The 20,770-nt window shown below is 46.1% G+C and overlaps 1 protein-coding gene across 1 annotated transcript in view; it reads left to right on the forward strand.

Moving 5' to 3' along the window:
- CENPJ (centromere protein J) overlaps nt 1-20,770 on the forward strand; it is a 69,066-nt gene that overhangs the window by 19,854 nt on the left and 28,442 nt on the right. The window contains exons 5-11 of the mRNA XM_068266941.1: nt 3,137-3,221; nt 4,051-4,159; nt 7,274-8,831; nt 11,326-11,458; nt 16,791-16,956; nt 18,607-18,852; nt 19,708-19,798. Coding sequence (XP_068123042.1) covers nt 3,137-3,221; nt 4,051-4,159; nt 7,274-8,831; nt 11,326-11,458; nt 16,791-16,956; nt 18,607-18,852; nt 19,708-19,798 — 2,388 coding nt within the window. The remainder of the gene's footprint in view (nt 1-3,136; nt 3,222-4,050; nt 4,160-7,273; nt 8,832-11,325; nt 11,459-16,790; nt 16,957-18,606; nt 18,853-19,707; nt 19,799-20,770) is intronic.

The raw sequence follows: 20,770 nt of genomic DNA on the forward strand, positions 1-20,770 counted from the left end.
GAGGAACTTGAGAGGTAAATGACTCCTTACTGCCCGCCAATCAGCCCCTTCTGTACTCCCCAGCATCCTCAGTAGTGGTTATTCTGTCTTTTCTACACCAACCATTTCCCTGCAACACTTCCAGCACCCTCAGTAAGCACTCTCCTCCTCCTCCTCCCATCCAACCCTTAGCACCCTTACTAAGACCCTCTCTCCCCTAGCACCCTTAGTAAGCCCCCCTCTCCCTTATCCATCAGTAAGCTCCCCTCATAACCCCCCCCAGGACCCTCAGTAAGACCCTCTGTCCAGCAGCATCCTCTGCAAGCCTCTTTAACCCTCAGCAACCTCAGTAAGCCTGCCTCTCCCCCATTCACTCCCAACACCCTGAACGAGCCCCTCCCTCCCTCTAGCCCCTCGGTAAATGCTGGTCTCCCCATCCACGCCCAGCAGCCTCAATAAATCACCCCCCTTCCCCCCAGTATCCACAGTAAGTCCCTCTTCCTACCCATCAACCCACCAGCACATGTCCCTCTATCCCCCCGCCTTAATGCCCTCCATGTGCCCCTATATCTTTTTACCAACCCCTGCACCAATGTCTAGTTTAACTCCGAGCGTTGTGAAACCTAAGCCGCCCCTGGCCATTGGGCTACAGTTTAGTGACTCCTAATGGTCGCCGCTTCACCCTCAGAGTGGTAAGCACTTGTTCGCTAAGTTATCTGAAGTGATTTGTATTGTGTACAATAGCAGATCATTGCAACAGTGCCAGGTTCATTTTTACTCCTCTCAATTTTAATTCATTGGATGGTACGGCACTGCCACAATAGTAAATAAAAGCTCTTATAGGCCTGGAACCCACTGGAGCGATTTTGTGAGCGTTTAGTGAGCGATTCAAACCGCTAGCGATTTCCCTAAAAGCTCAGCTAATGTTAATGGATGGGCCAAATTCCACTGGAGCGATTGCAATGACCAAAATCGCAAACGCAGGACATGCTGCATTTTTAGCGTTAGCGTTTAGCGGTTAGCGTTTCTGCAATGTAAAGTATATAAAAGCTGGCCTAATCGCTGGTCAAAACCTACACAGAGCGATTTAGTTAGCATTTTTCTTGTCTGAAACGCTACCTAGAAGGCACAGGTACACAGAATACATCACTCCAAAAATACTGTGGGTTATGTGTGCTTCATACAGATACAAAGTTGTGTTTGAGGTTGTTTTTCTCAAAAAAAAAATAAAGAAAAAGGTGCCAAACATTAAAAAAGAAAAAAAGAAAATAAAAGTTAAGTAAACTACCACTATTGTTTGTGTATGAGTACTTATTAGTATAATCATTATTAATTTATTGTTTGAAGTATGTGATGCTGCCACTCATACAGGTGTGTAGTCCCCTTTAAGAGCTCAAAAAATCCAACACATCAAAAAATCCAACACATCGGCTAAATTTGGTTAAAAAAAAAAAAATTGAATGAATCATATTGCTAATCTCTAATCGCTCACAAAACGCTATGCACTTTTTGCAAAACGCTCACCAAAACACCGATGAAATCTCTAACAAACCGCTCACAGAAAACGCTAGCAATAACGATTGCGTTTTGTATTGGGTTCCAGGCCTTATGCTGCATACACACTTGAGATAAAAGTCTCTGGAAAAGGCAAGATCACAGACCAATTTTACCCCATTCCATGTAGTATGAGAGCCATACCTACACAGTCTATTCTATGGAGCTGCACTCCCCATCAGATAAAATCTTTGCAAGATGCTGCACACAATGATGCCCGTACACATTCAAAAGATCCATTATCTGCAAAAGATCTCTTCCTGCAATAGATCCATTCCTGCAAATTGCATTCATAGTCTATGAGATCTGCAGATCATCATACACACCTTGTTTAAAGCCCCATCTACACGGAGGGACATTGTAGCGATCCGGCGGCTCGATTAGCCGCCGGATCGCCTCTTCCGCGTGCCCGCCGCATTCGATTCCCCGCTCGCCGCGCGTGCGCCGCATTCGATTCCCCGCTCGTCCCCGCCGGCGCCGCTTATCTCCCGCACGATTCCCTGCCATTGTCCCCTCGCGGGGAATCGGCGGTACGGAGATCCGCCCTGTCGGATCTTATCAATCGAGCCGCATCAGCGGCTCGATTGATAAGCAGCATCGCGGCCGCATCTACTCGTGTAGATGCGGCTTAACAGACTTCATCTGCATATCTGGCAATCATCTGCAGATCTGAAAATCCATCCTGGTGGATCTGATCTGCAGATGATTGCCTGTTAAACAAGGTGTGTATGATGATCTGCAGATCTCATAGACTATGAATGGATTTTGCAGGAATAGATCTTTTGCAGGAACAGATCTTTTGCAGATAATCTTTTGAATGTGTACGGGCATCTGTGTGTGCAGCATCCTGCAAAGATTTCTGTCTGATGGGGAGTTCAGCTCCATAGAATAGGCTGTGTAGAGTATGACTCTCATACTACATGGAAGGGGGTAAGATTGGTCTGTGATCTTTCATTTTCTAAAGACTTTTATCTCAAGTGTGTACGCAGCATTAGAGTGCACTCCAGCATAGCTTGATAATGGGGTAACACCCGAAACAACGGGCTGTTGCTCTGCCTAGGTGCACGACTTTTGCTACTGCCTTTGATGGCAATTTTTAAAGAGTTGTAATAATAATATTAATAAAGAGGTTTTAAAGAGGACCTGAACTCAGAGCTTCATCTTGGCTCTAAAAGACAAGTAACAGCATAAGCTGACGCAGGCGAGGGATCAAATTACACTTGTGCTAAGACACAGATGAAGGGGAATTGGACAGGCTAAACTCTCCAAGTTCATAGAGGGTGCATTTCTCTGTTTTCCTTCTGTCCAGCGCAAGAGTTCAGGTCCACTTTAATTACTATTGAGCCGACCATCCATTGAAGGTGCACAGGAAGTTTAGGTCTCGGCTCGCAATTTACCTGTTTCCTGTTTGGGGGATTGTGAAGCCATTTGTGAGTGAGTCTTACTTTCTGTACTTCCTTCATTATTCATACATTTTCCCCAGAGCATGCTGGCTCCCGCTCTTTCCTTTTTTATTGCTGGTTAATTGTATTGCTGTAATTCTAGATTCCCGTTTCACTTTTTGCGCAATGATCGTTAGTATGTATGGTTTTTTGTTGTGTAGAGGATGAAGGAGACACAGAAGAATCAGCACATGAGGATGCCTCAGTGGAGCAGCTCAGACAGAATGATCCAGAAGCTGAAGAAAGGTGAGAAGCCCTCACCAGCTGGGATTAGTGCTATACAGTGATGGAGGGGGCATGAGGGCCGTCCCCAGAGAGCCTCTCGTGTTCCTGGCAAGTGTTCAGCTTTGTCTTCACCTCTGCATCCCCCTGGCTGTCTAGTCTGTCCATATGGTGGAGGGTTCAGGGAGGCGGCAATGCAGTCATATTATATTTCACTGCTGTGGTTTATAATGACTATGAAGGGATGAGGAACAGCTGTGGTGAAAGCCACAGATTTATTCTTTAGATTTCAGCATGGCTGGTACTGTTTCCATATCTGCAAGTCAACTTCTATGGCTGTACAGTTCTTTTGGTAATGGGGTTTTAAAGGGAAACTCCGCTTGCACTGACCATGTACCGTGTACATGCGTCAGGAAGTAACTTGTGGACCAAGCCCAACTGTGTAATCTCTGCCACTGTTTCCGGTGTGTTTTTGTTGTTGTTGTTCTTGGTCCAGAATGTTTGAGGTATTTGGGCAGCCAATGTTTTTATTTTTACTCGCTGTTGTCCGCAATGAGCCTTGTCCAAAATTAAGGGCTGGAACACATCTAAGTGGTTTTAGCCACACTTTGGAATTTATTTGCAAACCCTCCACTGTGAGAAAATTTGGCACCACATGACCCTTAATGTTGGAAAGCACTCCGTATGTATGCTGGGAGAAGGGGAGGGGGGGTGTTGCTGGCAAGCGCCTCCTTTCTCCTTTTTGCTAGATTGTAAGTTGTGAGCAGGGGATTTACAGTTTCACATTGACTAAAAAGTGACTAAGAACTGCTATAGTTACCCGTAAAGTGTAACCCTGAGCTCTGTTTTCCAGGCCAATAGTTTCCAGTATCAAGGAAAGGAAGAAATCCTTTGAAGAGTTCCTGGAGGAGCAAATGAGGATCGAGGAACAGCGGCTTCAGCAGAAAGACCCTACAACACAGGTATGTTTAGACCTCCTGAGTCCACAAGCCTGGTCAGCTTCTGCATAGCCTGGCACAAGCTGTTCTGTCCCAATGCTTGTGGGGCACTATGTTGGAGTTATGTCACATGGTGTGCTGGGTAAGTGGGGAGAACAATGCTCTCACCCCTTGCTTGGCCAAAGTGGTCCATGAGGTGGATCACTGGCCAAGCGTTCGAGAACTATTTAGGGCCACTGTACATACACTAGATTCTCGGCAGAGGCTGTCGTTCATGGCTGAATTCCATCTGGTGCGTACAAGGCTATAGTTAAGAGACTCCCAATTGCTATAAAGCATTTCAGAATAAATAAAACTGAACCAAGGATCACCATCAGTTTCTTGTGTCAAGAAGGAATAAGACGATATTAATTCCAAATCAAGCAAATGGTATGCTAATTTTATGTGGATATATGCAGGTCTGAATCAGATTGTACTTGAATGGTGCAACTCCAAGCTGCATACAGTTAACACATTTTAAAAATTTATGAGCATGTCATTAACCATCCTTCATGACAAGTAGAGATAGTCCATGAGAGTCTTGTAATTTGAGATGCCAAATGAATAGTTGATTTGAATTAAAGTGTATGTGGATTAGAACTGGTCCAAATGATTACCTGCGATTGATTGGTTCAGTTCCAAGCTGCGTGGATGTGCATAAAATCAACTGAAATTTGTGTCAACTCATTGACCTCTCTGCTAATGAGACAGGAAGTGATTGAATCTAACCAGCCTACACAGACAGGAAATGCCTGACAGAGATTTCTGTTTTTACCCAGAGTCAGCAGTGCTTTTTAACCCCTTCCCGACTGCCAAGTGCCGAAGGCGTCAAGTGCAGTGGGCGGAGATTAGTGGGATCGCGACATCCCCACTTGAGTGATGTAGCTCTGCTCCGTCAATAGTCTGCCAGCGGCGATCGCAGCTAGCTGACTGTTAGATGGCGAACCGCTGTCTATTTACATTGTACAGCGCAGCGATCTACAGCAGCGCTGTACTGGGGACAGCCGTGTCACACGGCTGTCCCCTGGGGAGGCTCCGAACATGATCCCCTTTCATAGGCTGATGCATATGAGAGAGGATTGCCCTAATTGGCTGTCGGGGAGGGAGGGAGCGGGGTGGGTAGAAGGAAAATAAATTAAAAAAGTAGAGAATTAAAAAAAAAAAAAACTACAAATAAATAAAAACAAAAATACTGTGTTGGCACCAGTGATCAGAGCCCACCAACAGAAAGCTCTGTTGGTGGGCAGAAAGGGGGAGGGGATTCACTTGTGTGCTAAGTTACATGGCTCTGCAGTGAGCTATTAAAGCTGCAAAACGCTGAATTGTAAAAAACATAGCTAACATAACCTGAAGTGGTTAATTTGTGCGGATGCTGTGTCCGATTGTGCTTTTCTAAAATTTACTCTGCCCCACATGCGCAGTAGTGTCCTGTCCTGTCCTTACCCCTGAGTCCACGGCATCCCAGACGGGGTATAATAATCTACGCCACCTGGAAATTTGCCACTGAGCATACACATGAAGGCAGCTTTAGTGCAACACTGTCGGACACTGCAGGGGCTGTAGATTCCATCACTTCCTGTTGCCAGAGACATCACAAGACATACAGGGAAACAGAACTAGTAAAATCAGAATTAATATCGCAACTACTACAATTCTTACCACGGTTTTGTAAACTTTAACAGAAAGGAACAGCTAGGTAAAGAAGTCCAGGTCAGCACACCTTTTCAAAATGCAGATTTTCTCAATTTATTGCTTCATAAGCACGTGAAAACTGACAATTGTTTCGGGGCCACGGCGGGTCCCCTTCTTCAGATAGTGCAAACAATCATTTCACCAAGTCAGTGCATATAAAATATATACTCTGTAAGGTGGAACACCACCCATGACAATCAAAGACTAACTCTGGACCTGGACTTCTTTACCTTGCTGTTGAATTCTTGGATGCTGGGGCTCAGCATCCACAGGCCATAGCACCCGCACCTTGGGTAAGGTGTGCCACCTCCGCACCAGAACTATATGCTTTAACAGAAAGGAAGTAGCTCGATTTTAAGGGCTTCTACAAAGAGACCGAAATTATAATCAGTTGTTTTATTTATTTCAAAGCTCACAATTTGCAATTTGCATCTATTTGGGTAAGTAGAAAAAAATATATAAAACTCATATAATTCATTGCCATTGTCTTTAAGCTCCAAGCATGACCATAACTATTCTCTGTTCCATGTGTGTTTTACCTAAAAGTCAGTTTTGAGTGCTGGGGGCAGTGTTTGCTATAGAATATAGGTGGACCGCCCTCTCGCTACCCAGGATGATACACCGGTGTTATGCTTCATATCCAGACGTCCCTTCTCTTCCTGCACTTACCCACCCTAGCACTTCACCCTGTTTCTGCCTGCAGTTTACACATTTTGTCTGCACATCCCTGCATGGTCTACCTACACTTCTCTACACCTCTGTCTGCCTTCATGGATTCTCTTCACTTCACCGATTTTTCCTACCTGCATGACTTCACTGCACTTCACTTTCCAGCCTCCCTGCGTGATCTCCCTGCACTTCAGCTCTCTCCCTGCCTGCATGACCTCCCTGCACTTCAGCTCTGTCTGCCTACATTGATTCCCTGGATGTCACCTCTTTTACCTGCCTGCCCTCTACACACTTCACCCCTCTGTCTGCACGATTACCCAAAGTTTACTGCATTTGTTTGTAACGCCACTTAGCACTTCTTCCCTGCTTGCTCCACCCAGTCAATCTACGCTTTAGTACTTCTCTGCCTTTGTGGCCACCTAATACCTGTGAAGCTGCTTAGTATTTACTCTTCACTACCTGCATAGCCTCCCCACTTTACTGAGAATTACACATGTGAAGAGCATGTCCTTTGTGTGTTTTATTTACTACAGTCTCTGCAAAGCGTGGCATCCAGTGGAGGAACTGTTGAACCCGCCCTTCTTCTTCTATTTGGAGAGCATCATCTATGAAAACAATTATATCTATGCTGACATGTAGTGCAGATATTAGTTCACCTTTTGAATAATCAATGACCTAGATCTATAAGAACCTAAATAGACATTTTATCATAATGTATCTCCATTTTCTTTACTACAGAGCACAGAGGGGCACGTAAAGAGTAAACCTGTGCAAAAAAGGCCATTTCTTCGGCGAGGAGAAGGACTGGCCAGGTTTAAAAGTGGAAACCAAAAGCCTCTTATACGTCAGGATGCCAAGTCCGAGTCTCAGAAACAACCAGAGTCCACAGCTCCTCCCAGAGCTGAGAAAGCCCAAGTCCACAGGAAAACAGTGCAGCTACCAAAAGAGCAGGGGGCCGAAAATAACTCCGGGGCAACAAAATTAAATCAAAACGCAAGAGACAAAATGGCAGTAATTAATAAGAAACCGTTGAAAAACCGTATAAAAAACGGTACCTCTTCAGCACACGGAAAAGAGGACAATAAATCAACCTCCAGCGGGAGAAGCTCAATGAGCCTTGAAAGACACACTAGCTTAGAAATGGACAAGGAAAATGTGGACAACAGTAAGTCGGCTGACTCCCTAAATACACACATTGCTAAGGTTCGAGACTCGGGAAACCCAAACGATTCTCCACAAATAAGTAATTTGCACACCAAAAGCACTAACCCAGGGGAACTATCCTTTGAAATCTCCTTCCAACGGCGAAAAGCTCACTGGGAGAAGGAGAAGCATAAGGAAAACTATGAATTAAATGAGTTTGTGTTGCTTGAGCAAGCTGCTGAAGATATATCGTTCTCCAGCAACTCCTCATTTGTACAAAAGCTTCTTAATCAAGACTACCTGATTGACGATGGGCAGCGCAGGTTGTCCTCCACTCCTGTTAAAGCTGTGGGGAGACTTCAGGAGAAAGGTGTGAACAGTATCATGAATGCAAATAGTGCAAAGCTGAATCAGAAAACGGAAGAGCTTGGATCATTTCAAAAGAATCCATCTGGAGCCTTATCTGTTGGACTTGACGAACGGACTGGGAAGGTGACCTCTGAATTACTGAAAGGCTTTGGCAATGCAGTCAAAATTTCATCAAAAGATTCTGAGCCAGCTACAAGTGAGGGGGACTACGCTTCTTCCATGGATGAACATAACCACTCTGGTTTAAGTGAGAATGATGACTTGGATAGCGAGGACAGTAGCAGAGAGGATGACCCTAAATCCGATGAGCTAAATGGACCGTCCAAAAAACTTTCCAAGGAAACTAAGGGTAGAGACCTTGACCTGGATTTATCAGATGGAGACGATCGTGAAGAGGACCAGACTTTATTGGCAAACAAAAGTAAAGTGACCATGAAGGATGAGAGTTCTTCTAGTGAAAGTGAGGTTGGTTTTGATGATGAACGGACGTGGGATGATCTAGGCAATGTGCCAAGGCTAAAAGGTATTTATGAAAGCAATTTTGTCAGCAAGGAATTTATCCCTTCGGAATACACCAGCAGGAGCCCCCCAGATGTCCCAGACAAAGCCATCACCAGGAAGGTGGCATCAAAAAAAGGAGATGTGGTAAAGGCTGCAACTGGAAATATGCCAGGCCCCTCACCGGCCTCTGAACTCATGATGAAGCTGTTTCCAGCACTAAAACCAAAAGCAAAGCCAGAATTGCAGACTACAGCTAAAGCGGCACCAGTCCAGGAAGGGCCAGGTAAGGTCATGTGAACTACCCATCATTTTTATAGTGCCCATTTCATAGCAGAGAGTATCTGCAAACCTAGAGTGGTGAAAGGAGATGGGAAGATATAAAGACTTCAATCTCTCTGTAAAGGGAAGGTTCGGGGAGGATAAAAAAAATCCAAATCCACTTACCTGGGGCTTCCTCCAGCCCATGGCAGGCAGGATGTGCCCTCGGCACCGCTCCGCAGGCTCCCGGTGGTCTCCGGTGGCGTGCCCGGCCTGGCTAGGCCGGCTGCCAGGTCAGGCTTCTTCTGCGCTCCAATCTGCGTCTCACTGGTGCGCGCTGACGTCATCGGACGTCCTCCGGGCTGTACTGCGCAGTTCTGAGCCTGCGCAGTACAGCCCGGAGGACGTCCGATGACGTCAGCGCGCACCAGTGAGACGCAGATTGGAGCGCAGAAGAAGCCCGACCTGGCCAGGTTGGGCGCGCCACCGGAGATCACCGGGAACCTGCGGAGCAGCGCCGAGGGCACGTCCTGCCTGCCATGGGCTGGAGGAAGCCCCAGGTAAGTGGATTTGAATTTTTTTTTTTATCCTCCCTGAACCTTCCCTTTAAAGAGGAACTCCAGCGAAAATAATGTAATAAAAGTGCTTCATTTTTACAATAATTATGTATAAATGATTTAGTCAGTGTTTGCCCATTGTAAAATGTTTCCCTCCCTGATTTACATTGACATTTATCACATGGTAACATTTTTACTGCTGGCAGGTGATGTCAGTGGAAGGAGATGCTGCTTGCTTTTTTTGGCAGTTGGTAACAGCTGTAAACAGCTATTTCCCACAATGCAATGCGATTCACAGACAGGAAACTGCCAGGACCACGGTCCTCCCAGTTTCCTGTGGGAGGGGTTTCACCACAATATCAGCCATACAGAGCCCCCTGATGATCCGTTTGAGAAAAGTAATAGATTTCTCATGTAAAAGGGGGTATCAGCTACTGATTGGGATGAAGTTCAGTTCTTGGTCATGGCTTCTCTTTAAACCAAGTGGCGTAACTATAGCGACCATGGGGGGGACAATTAACTTATATGTTCTTGGGATATGGGAGAAAAATGGAGTGTCCAGCGAAAATCCACCCAGACAGAAGAGCATATTATTCATACACCTCTCTGTAGTACTCTGACATTTAAAGAAATCGTATATCGTTTTTTACAAAGAAAAGTCCAAATGTTGTTTTATTTTTAAAGGGAACCTGAAGTGAGAGGAATGTGGGGGCTGCCATTTTCATTCCCTCATAAACAATGCCCATTGACTGGTTGTCATGCTTAACTTTTTGGTTTAATTAAACACCTGCAACAAGCATGCAGTCAGTGGAGTCAGATCAGAGTCCAAGCATCTGATCTGCATGCTCATTCTGGGCCAGTGATTATAGTATTAGAGGCAGAGAATCGTCACAGAAGTCAGGCAACTGGTATTGTTTTATTAGAGAATGAAGATGGCAGCCTCCGCATTCCTCTCACTTCAGGTTCCCTTTAATAACGGAATCATCGTGTTTTTTTTGTTTTTGTTTTTTTAACGATCAGCAGGTGCCAGGGGCAGTAGCTCACCCGCTCACCTATAAATCAGTATCCTTTTAAATGTCTGCCACCCCCAATCAGCAAGTCTGATGCAAACCAGTTTCTTTTAGCTGGGTGCTCCACCTGGCTAATTTTGATGAGCACCCGGCTGTCATCAGCTCACCTCCTCATTGTCCTCCTATGGTGTAAGCAGAGTTGTGCCAGCCCTGCATTCCCCCACCCGGCTACTTTTTCAAGCCACCCGGCTGGAAAAAATTTCTGGGGAGAACACTGCAGCTACCTATTAGGCCACGACTGTCGAGCTGGGAGTGGGACGAGGCAACACATGTTGCATCAAATTGTAGAGCCTCATGTCCTTCACGTAAATCCACAAAGTTCAGAGACAGTTACATGGTTTGGTATAAGTGGACAGAGGTCCATGTAGCTCCGGGATAGTCACATGGTTTGGTGTGTGTATGTCTAAATGGACAGAGACCCAGGTAGCTCAGGGGTAGGGAAATGGGGGGGGGGGGGGGGGGGGGGCTTAAGAAGTGGACAGAGATTCAGGTAGCTGAAGGATAGTGACATGGTTTGGGGGAGGGGGGGTAAATGGACAGAGATCCACGTAATTCAGAGATAGTCACATGGTTATGTGGCTATGTGGATCTCTGTTTACTTATAGCTCCCCGCTATAAGTAAACAGAGATCCCAATAGCTCAGGGATAGTCACCTTGGGGGGTGTAAGCGGACAGAGATCCCCGTAACCCAGTGATAGTCACATGTCTGTCTCTGACAACAAAATGAATGTATTCATTTTTTGTTTGTTTTTCCCATTACACTATTAACATTTTACCACTATATGGTTACATATATAGTTTGAAGCGGGGCATAGTTTTGTATATGAGGTGTTGCAGGAGAGGTAGTGTAAGAAATGATCACAAATGACCAATCATTGTTACTGCATTGCAGGGGATTCTGCACGATCGCAGCTTCTAAAAGAAAAGCTAGTTGAATTAGAAACTGAAATTGAACGTTTCAAGATGGAAAATGCTTCGCTGGCCAGACTCCGAGAGGACAAGGAAAAGACTTTGGAAACTCTGAGGTGTGATGCCAATGTTTATATTTTTTTTATTTTATATCATTTTTATGAAAATTGAATATAAGCTAGTAATCTGTACCTTTTTGAAATTGTATGGGTTAGTTCACACTCGGCGCTTGGAGCGCCGCTAGCCCACATAGCTCAGGGATAGTGAAATGGTTTGGTGTGTGTGTGTGTGTGTTCGGCTCCATGATTGTGATTTTAACTTAAATCTCGCGATTCTGCCGCGATTTGCGCTTGTAATTCCTGTTGAATAGAATGGGAATCACAGAGCAATCGCACCCGAAACGCTGCATGCAGCACATTTGCGATTGATCGCAACCGCTGCAGTGTGAATGTATCTATAGGGATACATTGTAGCAGCGCTTTGTTGATCGCAGACGGTCATCAAAGCGCTCAAGAATCACCCCAATGTGAATCAGCCCTAAGATAACTGTCAGTGGGACCTATAATCAGTCTTTCTGTAAGTTAAATTCCTTTTCCCAGGATTGGGGCTCCTTGTTTTAAATGTTCAGGTATTGGTTTGTGTACATCACTTCTTTCTTCTGCATGTGGTTGGATGGATAAGCTAGGTTACAATCCCTCTGCATCTTACTGGCTGTTTGAAGTCAACTCTATGAAACTTCATGGGCTTCAGTATACATCTTGCAATAAATCAGCCCTGAGCATTGACTTAAAGCAGGGATGTCAAACGCAAATACAAAGTGGGCCGAAATTTAGTCGTGGGCCAACCTCAATGTCTGCTGGCCATCTTTCTCCCTTATAAACTTCACTGGTGTCTAATGGCTCCCCTCCAACTCTTGTACAGTTCCCCGGTATCTAGTGGTCCTCCTCCCTCCCCTATACAGTTCCCCGGTGTTTAGTGCTTTACACCTACCTCTCCCAAATGGCTTCCCTGATGTTCTAGGTCTTCACCTCCAATATAGCTTCCCTGGTAGTCTAGAGTGGGCCAAACATAATGCAAAGTGGGGAAACCACTTGGGGGAGGGGGGGCAAACTGAATGGTTCTGAGGGCCAGATTTGGCCTGCGGGCCAGAGTTTGACAAGTATGACTTAAACACATTTTAAAGTGCTTACATATACTTTCCTTATGCTCTGTATGCTTGAAGGGATCTGCTTCGATTTTCAAAAGCAAGCATGAAGTGGAAAAAAAACCTTATGATATAATGTATTGTTTGTGTCGTACGGATAATGAATATAGCATTATTAGCAAAGAAAAGTCTCATATTTTTATTTTCAGTTATATATTTTTTTTTTCTATCTTTTTTTTTTTTTGATAAAGTGTTTGATAAAGCTTAGTGAATTGAGACCATTGTAGGCGACTGCAGTGCAATGGGCATGTGACCAGTTGCCTTTTACCAGTCTCCTATGTGTGTCGGGGGATTTTGTAGTATTGCCCTTTTTATCCTGCAATTCCAGCCGGGCGCTTATTTTCTTTGGACTTGTTATAAATTACTATACTGTGACGTTTGTGTAAATATGTACGCCCTCTCCTATTCGCATTTTACACCTTTTATCTTACACATTGGCTTCAATTCATCAAAGGGTGTTCGATAACAAAATCCCAGTCCTTAAAATACCACATTCGGTATTTTACACTTCACTGTGCTAATTCATCAATATTTTCACACATGTGGTAGAGGTTCGCTAAGTTACCGAAGAGGTCCGTGCAGTGAGGGCATTACAAAAGGAAAGAGGCAGCACCGACATCCCTATACATGTGCCTTTTATATTTGTTGTGCTGCCTCTGCTCTTGCTGAATCTGTCTCATTAGTCTTAAGTTTCTATTTACTTGTCACAGCTTAGATGAACTGCTGATAAACATTACACATTCCCTGCTTAGGTCATTTTGCCACGAGCTCCCACTTGCATCCCTGCATATTTAAACAGGCACTCAAGGGGTTACACTACCGAAGGGTGCCTGGAAAAGAAGGGTGCCTGGAAAATAACTTTAATTCTTTTCTCTCCCCTGGCTGCCTGGGGGGGTCTGTTCCACCCACCTATCAGCAGCACTTGCAGGGGACAGGGGAGGTTTCTATGGTCCTGTCACACACGGAGAAGGCATTCCAAGCTCCTTATCGACAGGGGAGAGCTGGAGATAAACACCGCACCTGTTATCGAATGCTGTGAGCTTGATGAATTAACATTTGCTGACATTTTACTGACATGTGTTGAGGTAATCACTTAACAAGTCGGTAATTTATCTCTCTGCACAGGAATGTCTGCTTCTCATGCGGTAACTGCTTTGATGAATTAACATTTTACTAAGTGCTCCGTAAAGTCAGCTGTTTTCAGCATTACCGAATGCGGTAATGCTTGATGAATTGAAGCCAATGTATTGTATTTTACTGCTACTATTTTACTATTTTTTTTAAATGTGTATTGTATTTTACACATTTTATTAAAGCCAACATAAAGCAAAAAAAAAAACCTTATGATATCATGAATTATAATAATGAATAGAATATTAGTAGCAAAGAGTCTCTCTAAAACAGGACTGTCTTCGACCCAAGCTGGGTCATATAGATCAGGGTTTCTCAAGACGCTGTACGCGTACCTCTGGGGGTACGCAAGACTACTGCCGGGGGTACGCCTGCCATCCCTGCAGTCACAGACCTCCGATCATCGCTGCCTGCTGTCCCCGCTGCCTCCGCGTTACAGTAGCAATGATCACTACACTTCAGATCAACAGGACAGTGAAGGCGCATGGTCCCTGCGCACAGTACTGCAAATGCCGAAGTGACGTCAGGGACCATGCGCCTTCACTGTCCCGTTGATCTGAAGTGTAATGATTATTGCTACTGTAACGCGGAGGCAGCGGGGACAGCAGGCAGCGATGATCGGAGGTCTGTGGCTGTGATGGGAAGGCAGCGGGGATGATCGGCACTGGACAGGTCTGTAACAGGGACCGGTGAGAGGCCGCTCATACTGCGGGGACCACTTGGGGGACCACTTATTGGTAAACTGGGGGGGGGCTGCTTATAATGAGGGCACTACTGACTACTTAAACTGGTGGGGCTGCCTATACCGAGGACACCACTCACTACCTAAACTGGGGGGGGGGGGGGGGGGGGGGGGCTGTCTGTACTGGGGGGACCTCTCAACCAGGGCACAAGAGGTGACACAGGGGAACAAGAGGAGGTCCCTCACCACCTATCACCCTGTACCAGCCTCAGCCAGCACCCTCACCACCCATCACCCTGTGCCAGCCTCAGCCAGCACCCTCACCAGTCCCTCACCACCCATCACCCTCTGCCAGCACCCTCACCTGTCTCTCCCACCCTTCACCCTCTGCCAGCTTCAGCCAGCACCCTCACCTGTCTCCCCCACCCTTCACCCTCTACCAGCTTCAGCCAGCACCCTCACCTGTCTCTCCCACCCTTCACCCTCTGCCAGCTTCAGCCAGCACCCTCACCTGTCTCTCCCACCCTTCACCCTCTGCCAGCTTCAGCCAGCACCCTCACCTGTCTCTCCCACCCTTCACCCTCTGCCAGCTTCAGCCAGCACCCTCACCTGTCTCTCCCACCCTTCACCCTCTACCAGCTTCAGTTAGCACCCTTACCTGTCTCTCCCACCCTTCACCCTCTACCATCTTCAGCCAGCACCCTCACTGGTCTCCCCCACACTTTAGCCTCTGCCAGCTTCAGCCAGCACCCTCACCTGTCTCTCCCACCCTTCACCCTCTGCCAGCTTCAGCCAGCACCCTCACCTGTTTCTCCCACCCTTCACCCTCTACCAGCTTCAGTTAGCACCCTCACCTGTCTCTCCCACCCTTCACCCTCTGCCAGCTTCAGCCAGCACCCTCACCTGTCTCCCCCACCCTTCACCCTCTGCCAGCTTCAGCCAGCACCCTCACCTGTCTCTCCCACCTCTCACCCTCTGCCAGCCACTGAAAGCACCCTCTCCAGTCCCTCACCGCCCATCACTCTCTGCCAGCCTCACCCAGCACCCTCACCTGTCCCTCAACAGTTTCTCCCCACCCAGCACCCTCATCTGCCTCTCCCCATCCAGCACCCTCATTCTCCAAGTGTGTGTGTGTCTGTGTGTGTGCCCGTGTGTGTGCCCGCTCACTCGCCAGGGGGTACTTTGTAGAGATGGAGTAGCAATTAGGGGGGTACTTGGGTTAAAAAAGTTGAGAAACACTGATATAGATAACTGAAGTTTCTTAACTCTTCTTGTACTGGAAAACAATATGCTATGCTCTTTTTTTTACAATACAATTCATTATCTCATAAGTTTATTTTCACTTCAGATTTGCTTTAACCTCCTTGCCGGTCTAATTTCCCCGGCAAGGAGGCAGCGCAGCACTTTTTTATTTATTTATTTATTTTTTTAAATCATGTAGCGAGCCCAGGGCTCGCTACATGATAGTCGCTGAGCAGCGGCAGCTCCGCAGCCACTCCGATCGCTTTCGGCGATCGGAGTAAACAGGAAATCACGTTCAAAACGGGATTTCCTGCTGGGCTTCCCCGGTCGCCATGGCGACGGGGCGGGATGACGTCATGGACGTCAGAGGGAATCCCGGGCCACCCCTCAGCGCTGCCTGGCCCTGATTGGCCAGGCTGCGCAAGGGGTCTGGAGGGGGGGTGGCGCGACGTTGCGGATAGCGGCGGATCGGCGGCGATCGGATGTTAAGAGCAGCTAGCAAAGTGCTAGCTGCTTGTAACAAAAAAAAAATTAGGCAAATCGGCCCAGCATGGGATAACCAGCAAGGAGGTTAAAGGACTTCTGAGGCCAAATTCAAAAAAAAAAAGTTAAATACCTGCATCATATTTAAAGGCACGGAGGACACCGTCCGCACCCTCCATGCCGTTCCGCCGGGTCCCCGCCGCTCAATAGCCCCCCCGAGCCGGCTCCCGACCTCACGGCCCGGGTCGGGCTCTCCTGCCTCTACAAACATGGCCGCATGAGCTGGACGCGGCTGCGCAGTCCGCATAGCCGCGAGTGCCTGCGCAGCTCTAGAGCCAACCCCCCCGATCCACGCTACAGTAGCGTGGATCGGGGGGTTGGCCCTAGAGCTGCGCAGCCACACTCACAGCTATGCGTACTGCGCAGCCATGTCCAGCTCATGCAGCCATGTTTGTAGAGGCTGGAGAGCCCGAGCCGTGAGGTCGGGAGCCGGCCCGGGGGGGCTATTAAGCGGCGGGGACCCGGCAGAACGGCACGGAGGGCACGGACGGCATCCTACATGCTTTCAAATATGCAGGTATTTAACTTTTTTTTTTTTTTTAATTTGGCCTCGGAAGTCCTTTAAGGCCTTGCTGTGGATTTGTGTATGAGGTGTGGGTTGCCGAGCAGATCTCCAGTGAGTGAATCCCTCTCTCTCTCTTTTCAGAAAAGAAGTCACAGATTTTGAACAGAAGAAAGCCATGGAGCTGGCCAGGATAGAAGAGTACAAGAAAGAAGAGATGAAGAAGCTGCAGAATGAGCGGAAAGTATTTGAGAAATATGCAAGTGCGGCTCGGGCCATGCCTGACAAGAAGGAGCGGGAAGAGATCCTGGTGAGGCCTATGAAGACTGGGGCAGCACTGCTGCCTTTTCCTGCTCTGCACATGCTAAGAGGAACATGTGCTTGGCATTTTCCAAGGTGTTTGACAAGTGTAGAGAATTCTTATTTCCTAAAATGCAACAAGGCTCCGGCAGTGTGATGTCAGCACCTAGGTCCTGACATCACACTGTGGGAGGGGTTTCACCACAATATCAGCCATACAGACCTCCCTGATGTTCTATTTGAGAAAAGGTATAGATGTGTGGTTAGAAAAACTTTTTTTTTTTTTTTTTACGAGTGCAAAGAAACCTGGTGAAAAAGTAAAGCAAGTGCTTATAGTGATCAGAATCTTTCATGTGGACAACTGCTTCCCTTTTCCTTACACAAGTTGTGCACATTACTAGAACAGAATAACGTTACATTCACCATTCGGCTCTTCTTGTCAGTGCTGTAGCTACACATTGTCAAGCCCCACAGAAAAACTTTGACAGGGCCCTGGTTCTAGGCTCACTTGGGCAAAGTTTGCCCCTCTTCCTCATGGATGTAACTGGTCACAAGTCAGAATGTATAGTGCATATAGTGGTGTGAACCTCCTGTGCCAGGTCTTGTTACCAGTGATGTCATTTCCTGCAGGATAAGAAGTCAGTTTTGAGAGAGATTTTAAAATAGTCAGGGCAGCTTCCCTGTACAGGTGAAATTCTAAAAATGAGAATATTGTGCAAAAGTTCATTTATTTCAGTAATTCAACTTAATAGGTGAAACTAATGTATGAAATAGGAACCCTTTACAGGTGTTTTGGGTGAATTGGCTAATTAGAGTCTGACACTCTGAGCCTAGAATATTGAACATTTTCACAATATTCTAATGGGCTGAGATATTGATTTTGGGGGTTTCATAAGCTGTAAGCCATAATCAACATTATAACAAATCAAGGCATGAAATATCGCCCTTTGATGGAATGAATGTATTTCATATATTAGTTTCACCTTTTAAGTTGAATTACTGACATAAATGGACTTTGGCACAATAGTTTAATTTTTCGAGTTTCACCTGTATACACAGTTATTTTCCCAGTCTCCACACCATGCGGATCTTGCACTGCGGTCCCTAAACCCCATGAATTTAGTATGCTTGTCTCTAATGCTTATTGGTAAAAACAATACAATAACGGCTTGGACAACTGGGTCCCAGTGCCCCTGGATCTCACGTGGCTGTGTCGCTTCCAGCTATGGTCTGATATGAATCAGAATGAAAACATCCACCACCCAATACAAGATAATTTTTTTATTAAATCCAGTCCAGGACTGTTGTAATGGTGCTTATGCATATCCAATTTTAATTGGCCAATCGCTGGACAATTTCACCACTTCCATGTAGTATGAGCGCTTATTTACACAATTTGTTCATAATATTCGAAATCTGTTGGTCCTCATGCTACATGGAGGTGGTAAAGTGGGTCAATTAAAATTGGATCTGTGTATGCAACTTAAGACACTTGTTTAGCTCAGGAGGACCTTCATTCTTCAAGTCATTTGTCTCCCTTTCTACTTTCTTTCCAGTACTTTGATATTTCCAAGCTTGGGTGAATGTTACTCAGTGGAGTTTAATGTGTTCTCTCTCTCTCTGTCTCTGTCTCGCTCTCTCTCGCTCTCTCGCTGTAAAGAATTTAAAGCAACAAGTGAAAGAACTCCAGGAGGAGCTGAAGAAAAAGGAGACAAAATGGTCAACCACACATGTGCGTCTCCGAAATCAGATAGAAACCTTGACCAAGGAGAATTCTGAACTCCGGGAAGAAATAAAGTTTATGGAGAAAGTTCGGCTGGAGATGTGGAAGAAATCTGAATCTGGAGAAACCAGAAAGAAGGCAAGTGAGGGACCTGCACAGCTTCTGAAAAGATCGGAATCTATGGTGAGTGATTGTTGAACACCCTATAGCTCCTCCTAAGGATTTCTGTATTTTGTCTTAGTGCATTATATTGCCAGAGAACTTGTGTTCTACTTACTATTTCCAGTTAATTCACCCTGACTACACCTGGGAATCTTATGTAGGTGCTGTGAGTTATAAAGCTTTCTGGAAACTTAACGTAACTTCTAGTGAGGGCCTAACACATTAGGAACTCCAACTAGCAGCAGTCAGGCTTTGTTTACATCTAAAATCGCAATCGCTGACGCCAGTGTTTTTTTTTTTTTTTTGCTTTCCCCTCCCCCCTCCTGGTGCTCGGGTGGGCGCTAGTGTGTAACGAGCCCTAACTAGGGGACACCATACATTGTACAATTGAATGTCACCATTTTTTTTTTTAATTGAAATGGCGCACCAACAGATTACATTTTTAATACAGTTGGATCATGAACCGCACACAAAATTGTGCTGTGCTGATCAATAAAGGGCATTATAAAAGACCGATAATATGATTGTTCATAATCTATCTGTAGCACCAATTGCTTCAGATTAAATACAATTTGGCCTAATTATCAGATCAAAATATTGAATTGTTCAAGCACGATTGTACCATTAGGGGGCTTCTTTAGACTCCTGTGTGCCTTGGCCTAAAGCTCGTCATACTCTGTGTGATATATGTTCTTCCTGTGTTTACATGAGGTTCCTCTTGGCACTCTGGTTTTTCAGCTCCTCTGAGGGAGGCAGTTAGTGACATGAATTGTTAAACATACTCTGTAAAGGGCTCAGCAAATATTGATGCATTATAAATTCATGAATCTGTCCTTTTTTTTTTTTTTTTTTTTTTTTTTTTTTTTTTTTTTTTAGAGCCCCCTTCACTTGCTTAAACAAAGGCGAACACCCGCTCCTGAACCAGAAAGGAACACAAAGGTCCTTAGAAGTCAGTCTCCAATCAAAGGTAGGTCTGCCAAGCACCGTTGTGGGTTAGCAAACTGGATAAGGCTGTTGCATTGGAGGTAGGATTTGAGCCATTGACCAGGGTTTGAATCCGAGCTCAAGCCAGTACCTAAAACAGTAAGGAGTCTCTGTGCAAGACTCTTTACTGATCCTGCTACCCGTGGAGTGCACTCTAAGTGGCTGAAAGTGGTATTTTCATCAATTTTTTTTTTTTACCTCTAAAACCTTAAACACAGTAAAAATGAATAATAATCACTATGAGACTGCTTTGATGTCTTTTGTTTGCATATTTGCCCCTCAGTGAAGCTGATATCATTGCCGGCTGCAGGACAAATTATTAGATGCACTCGTAGAGAAGTAATCGGTTAGCAAATAGAATAAGGTTCTCTTTAACTGCCTAACGGGCGTGACGGCGGCGGCAGCCCCAGGACCGCGTAACGCAGATTGGCGTTAGGTCCTGGAGCATGCACGATCGTTCCCTGCCGGTTCACGGAGCGGCTAGCAGGCTGTTTTGTAAAAGTCTCCGGCAGCGCTGTACGAGATCGGTGATCCCCGGCCTCTGATTGGCCAGGGATCGCCGCGCTCTCATAGGCTGATGCCTAGGAGAGGCAGAACAGGATGAATCGCCGTCCTGTTCCATACAGAACACGGAGGGGAGGAGGGAGGAAGAACAGCCTTTTACAGGCTGAATTTAAAAAAAAAAACTGCCACAGTGATCGGACCCCTCCGGCGGCATGTCTCCTTAGGGACAAAACAAGGAGGCGAGTCCGATCGCTGGGCTCCATAGCTGGGCTGTGCAGGAGGCTGAAGAAACTGCACAGCCCAGCTTGGCTAAAAAGAGCCTGGTCGTTAAGGAGGTTAAGCCTGGGGACCTTAAGTGGTTAAACCCCCGCCCCCATACAGCACAATCTGTTATGGTGAGTACACACAATACGTTTTTCTGCTCGATAGATGGATTCGATAGATAATTCCC

Source organism: Hyperolius riggenbachi, chromosome 2 (genome assembly GCF_040937935.1).
Source record: "Hyperolius riggenbachi isolate aHypRig1 chromosome 2, aHypRig1.pri, whole genome shotgun sequence".
In the NCBI taxonomy this organism is placed as follows: Eukaryota; Metazoa; Chordata; class Amphibia; order Anura; family Hyperoliidae; genus Hyperolius; species Hyperolius riggenbachi.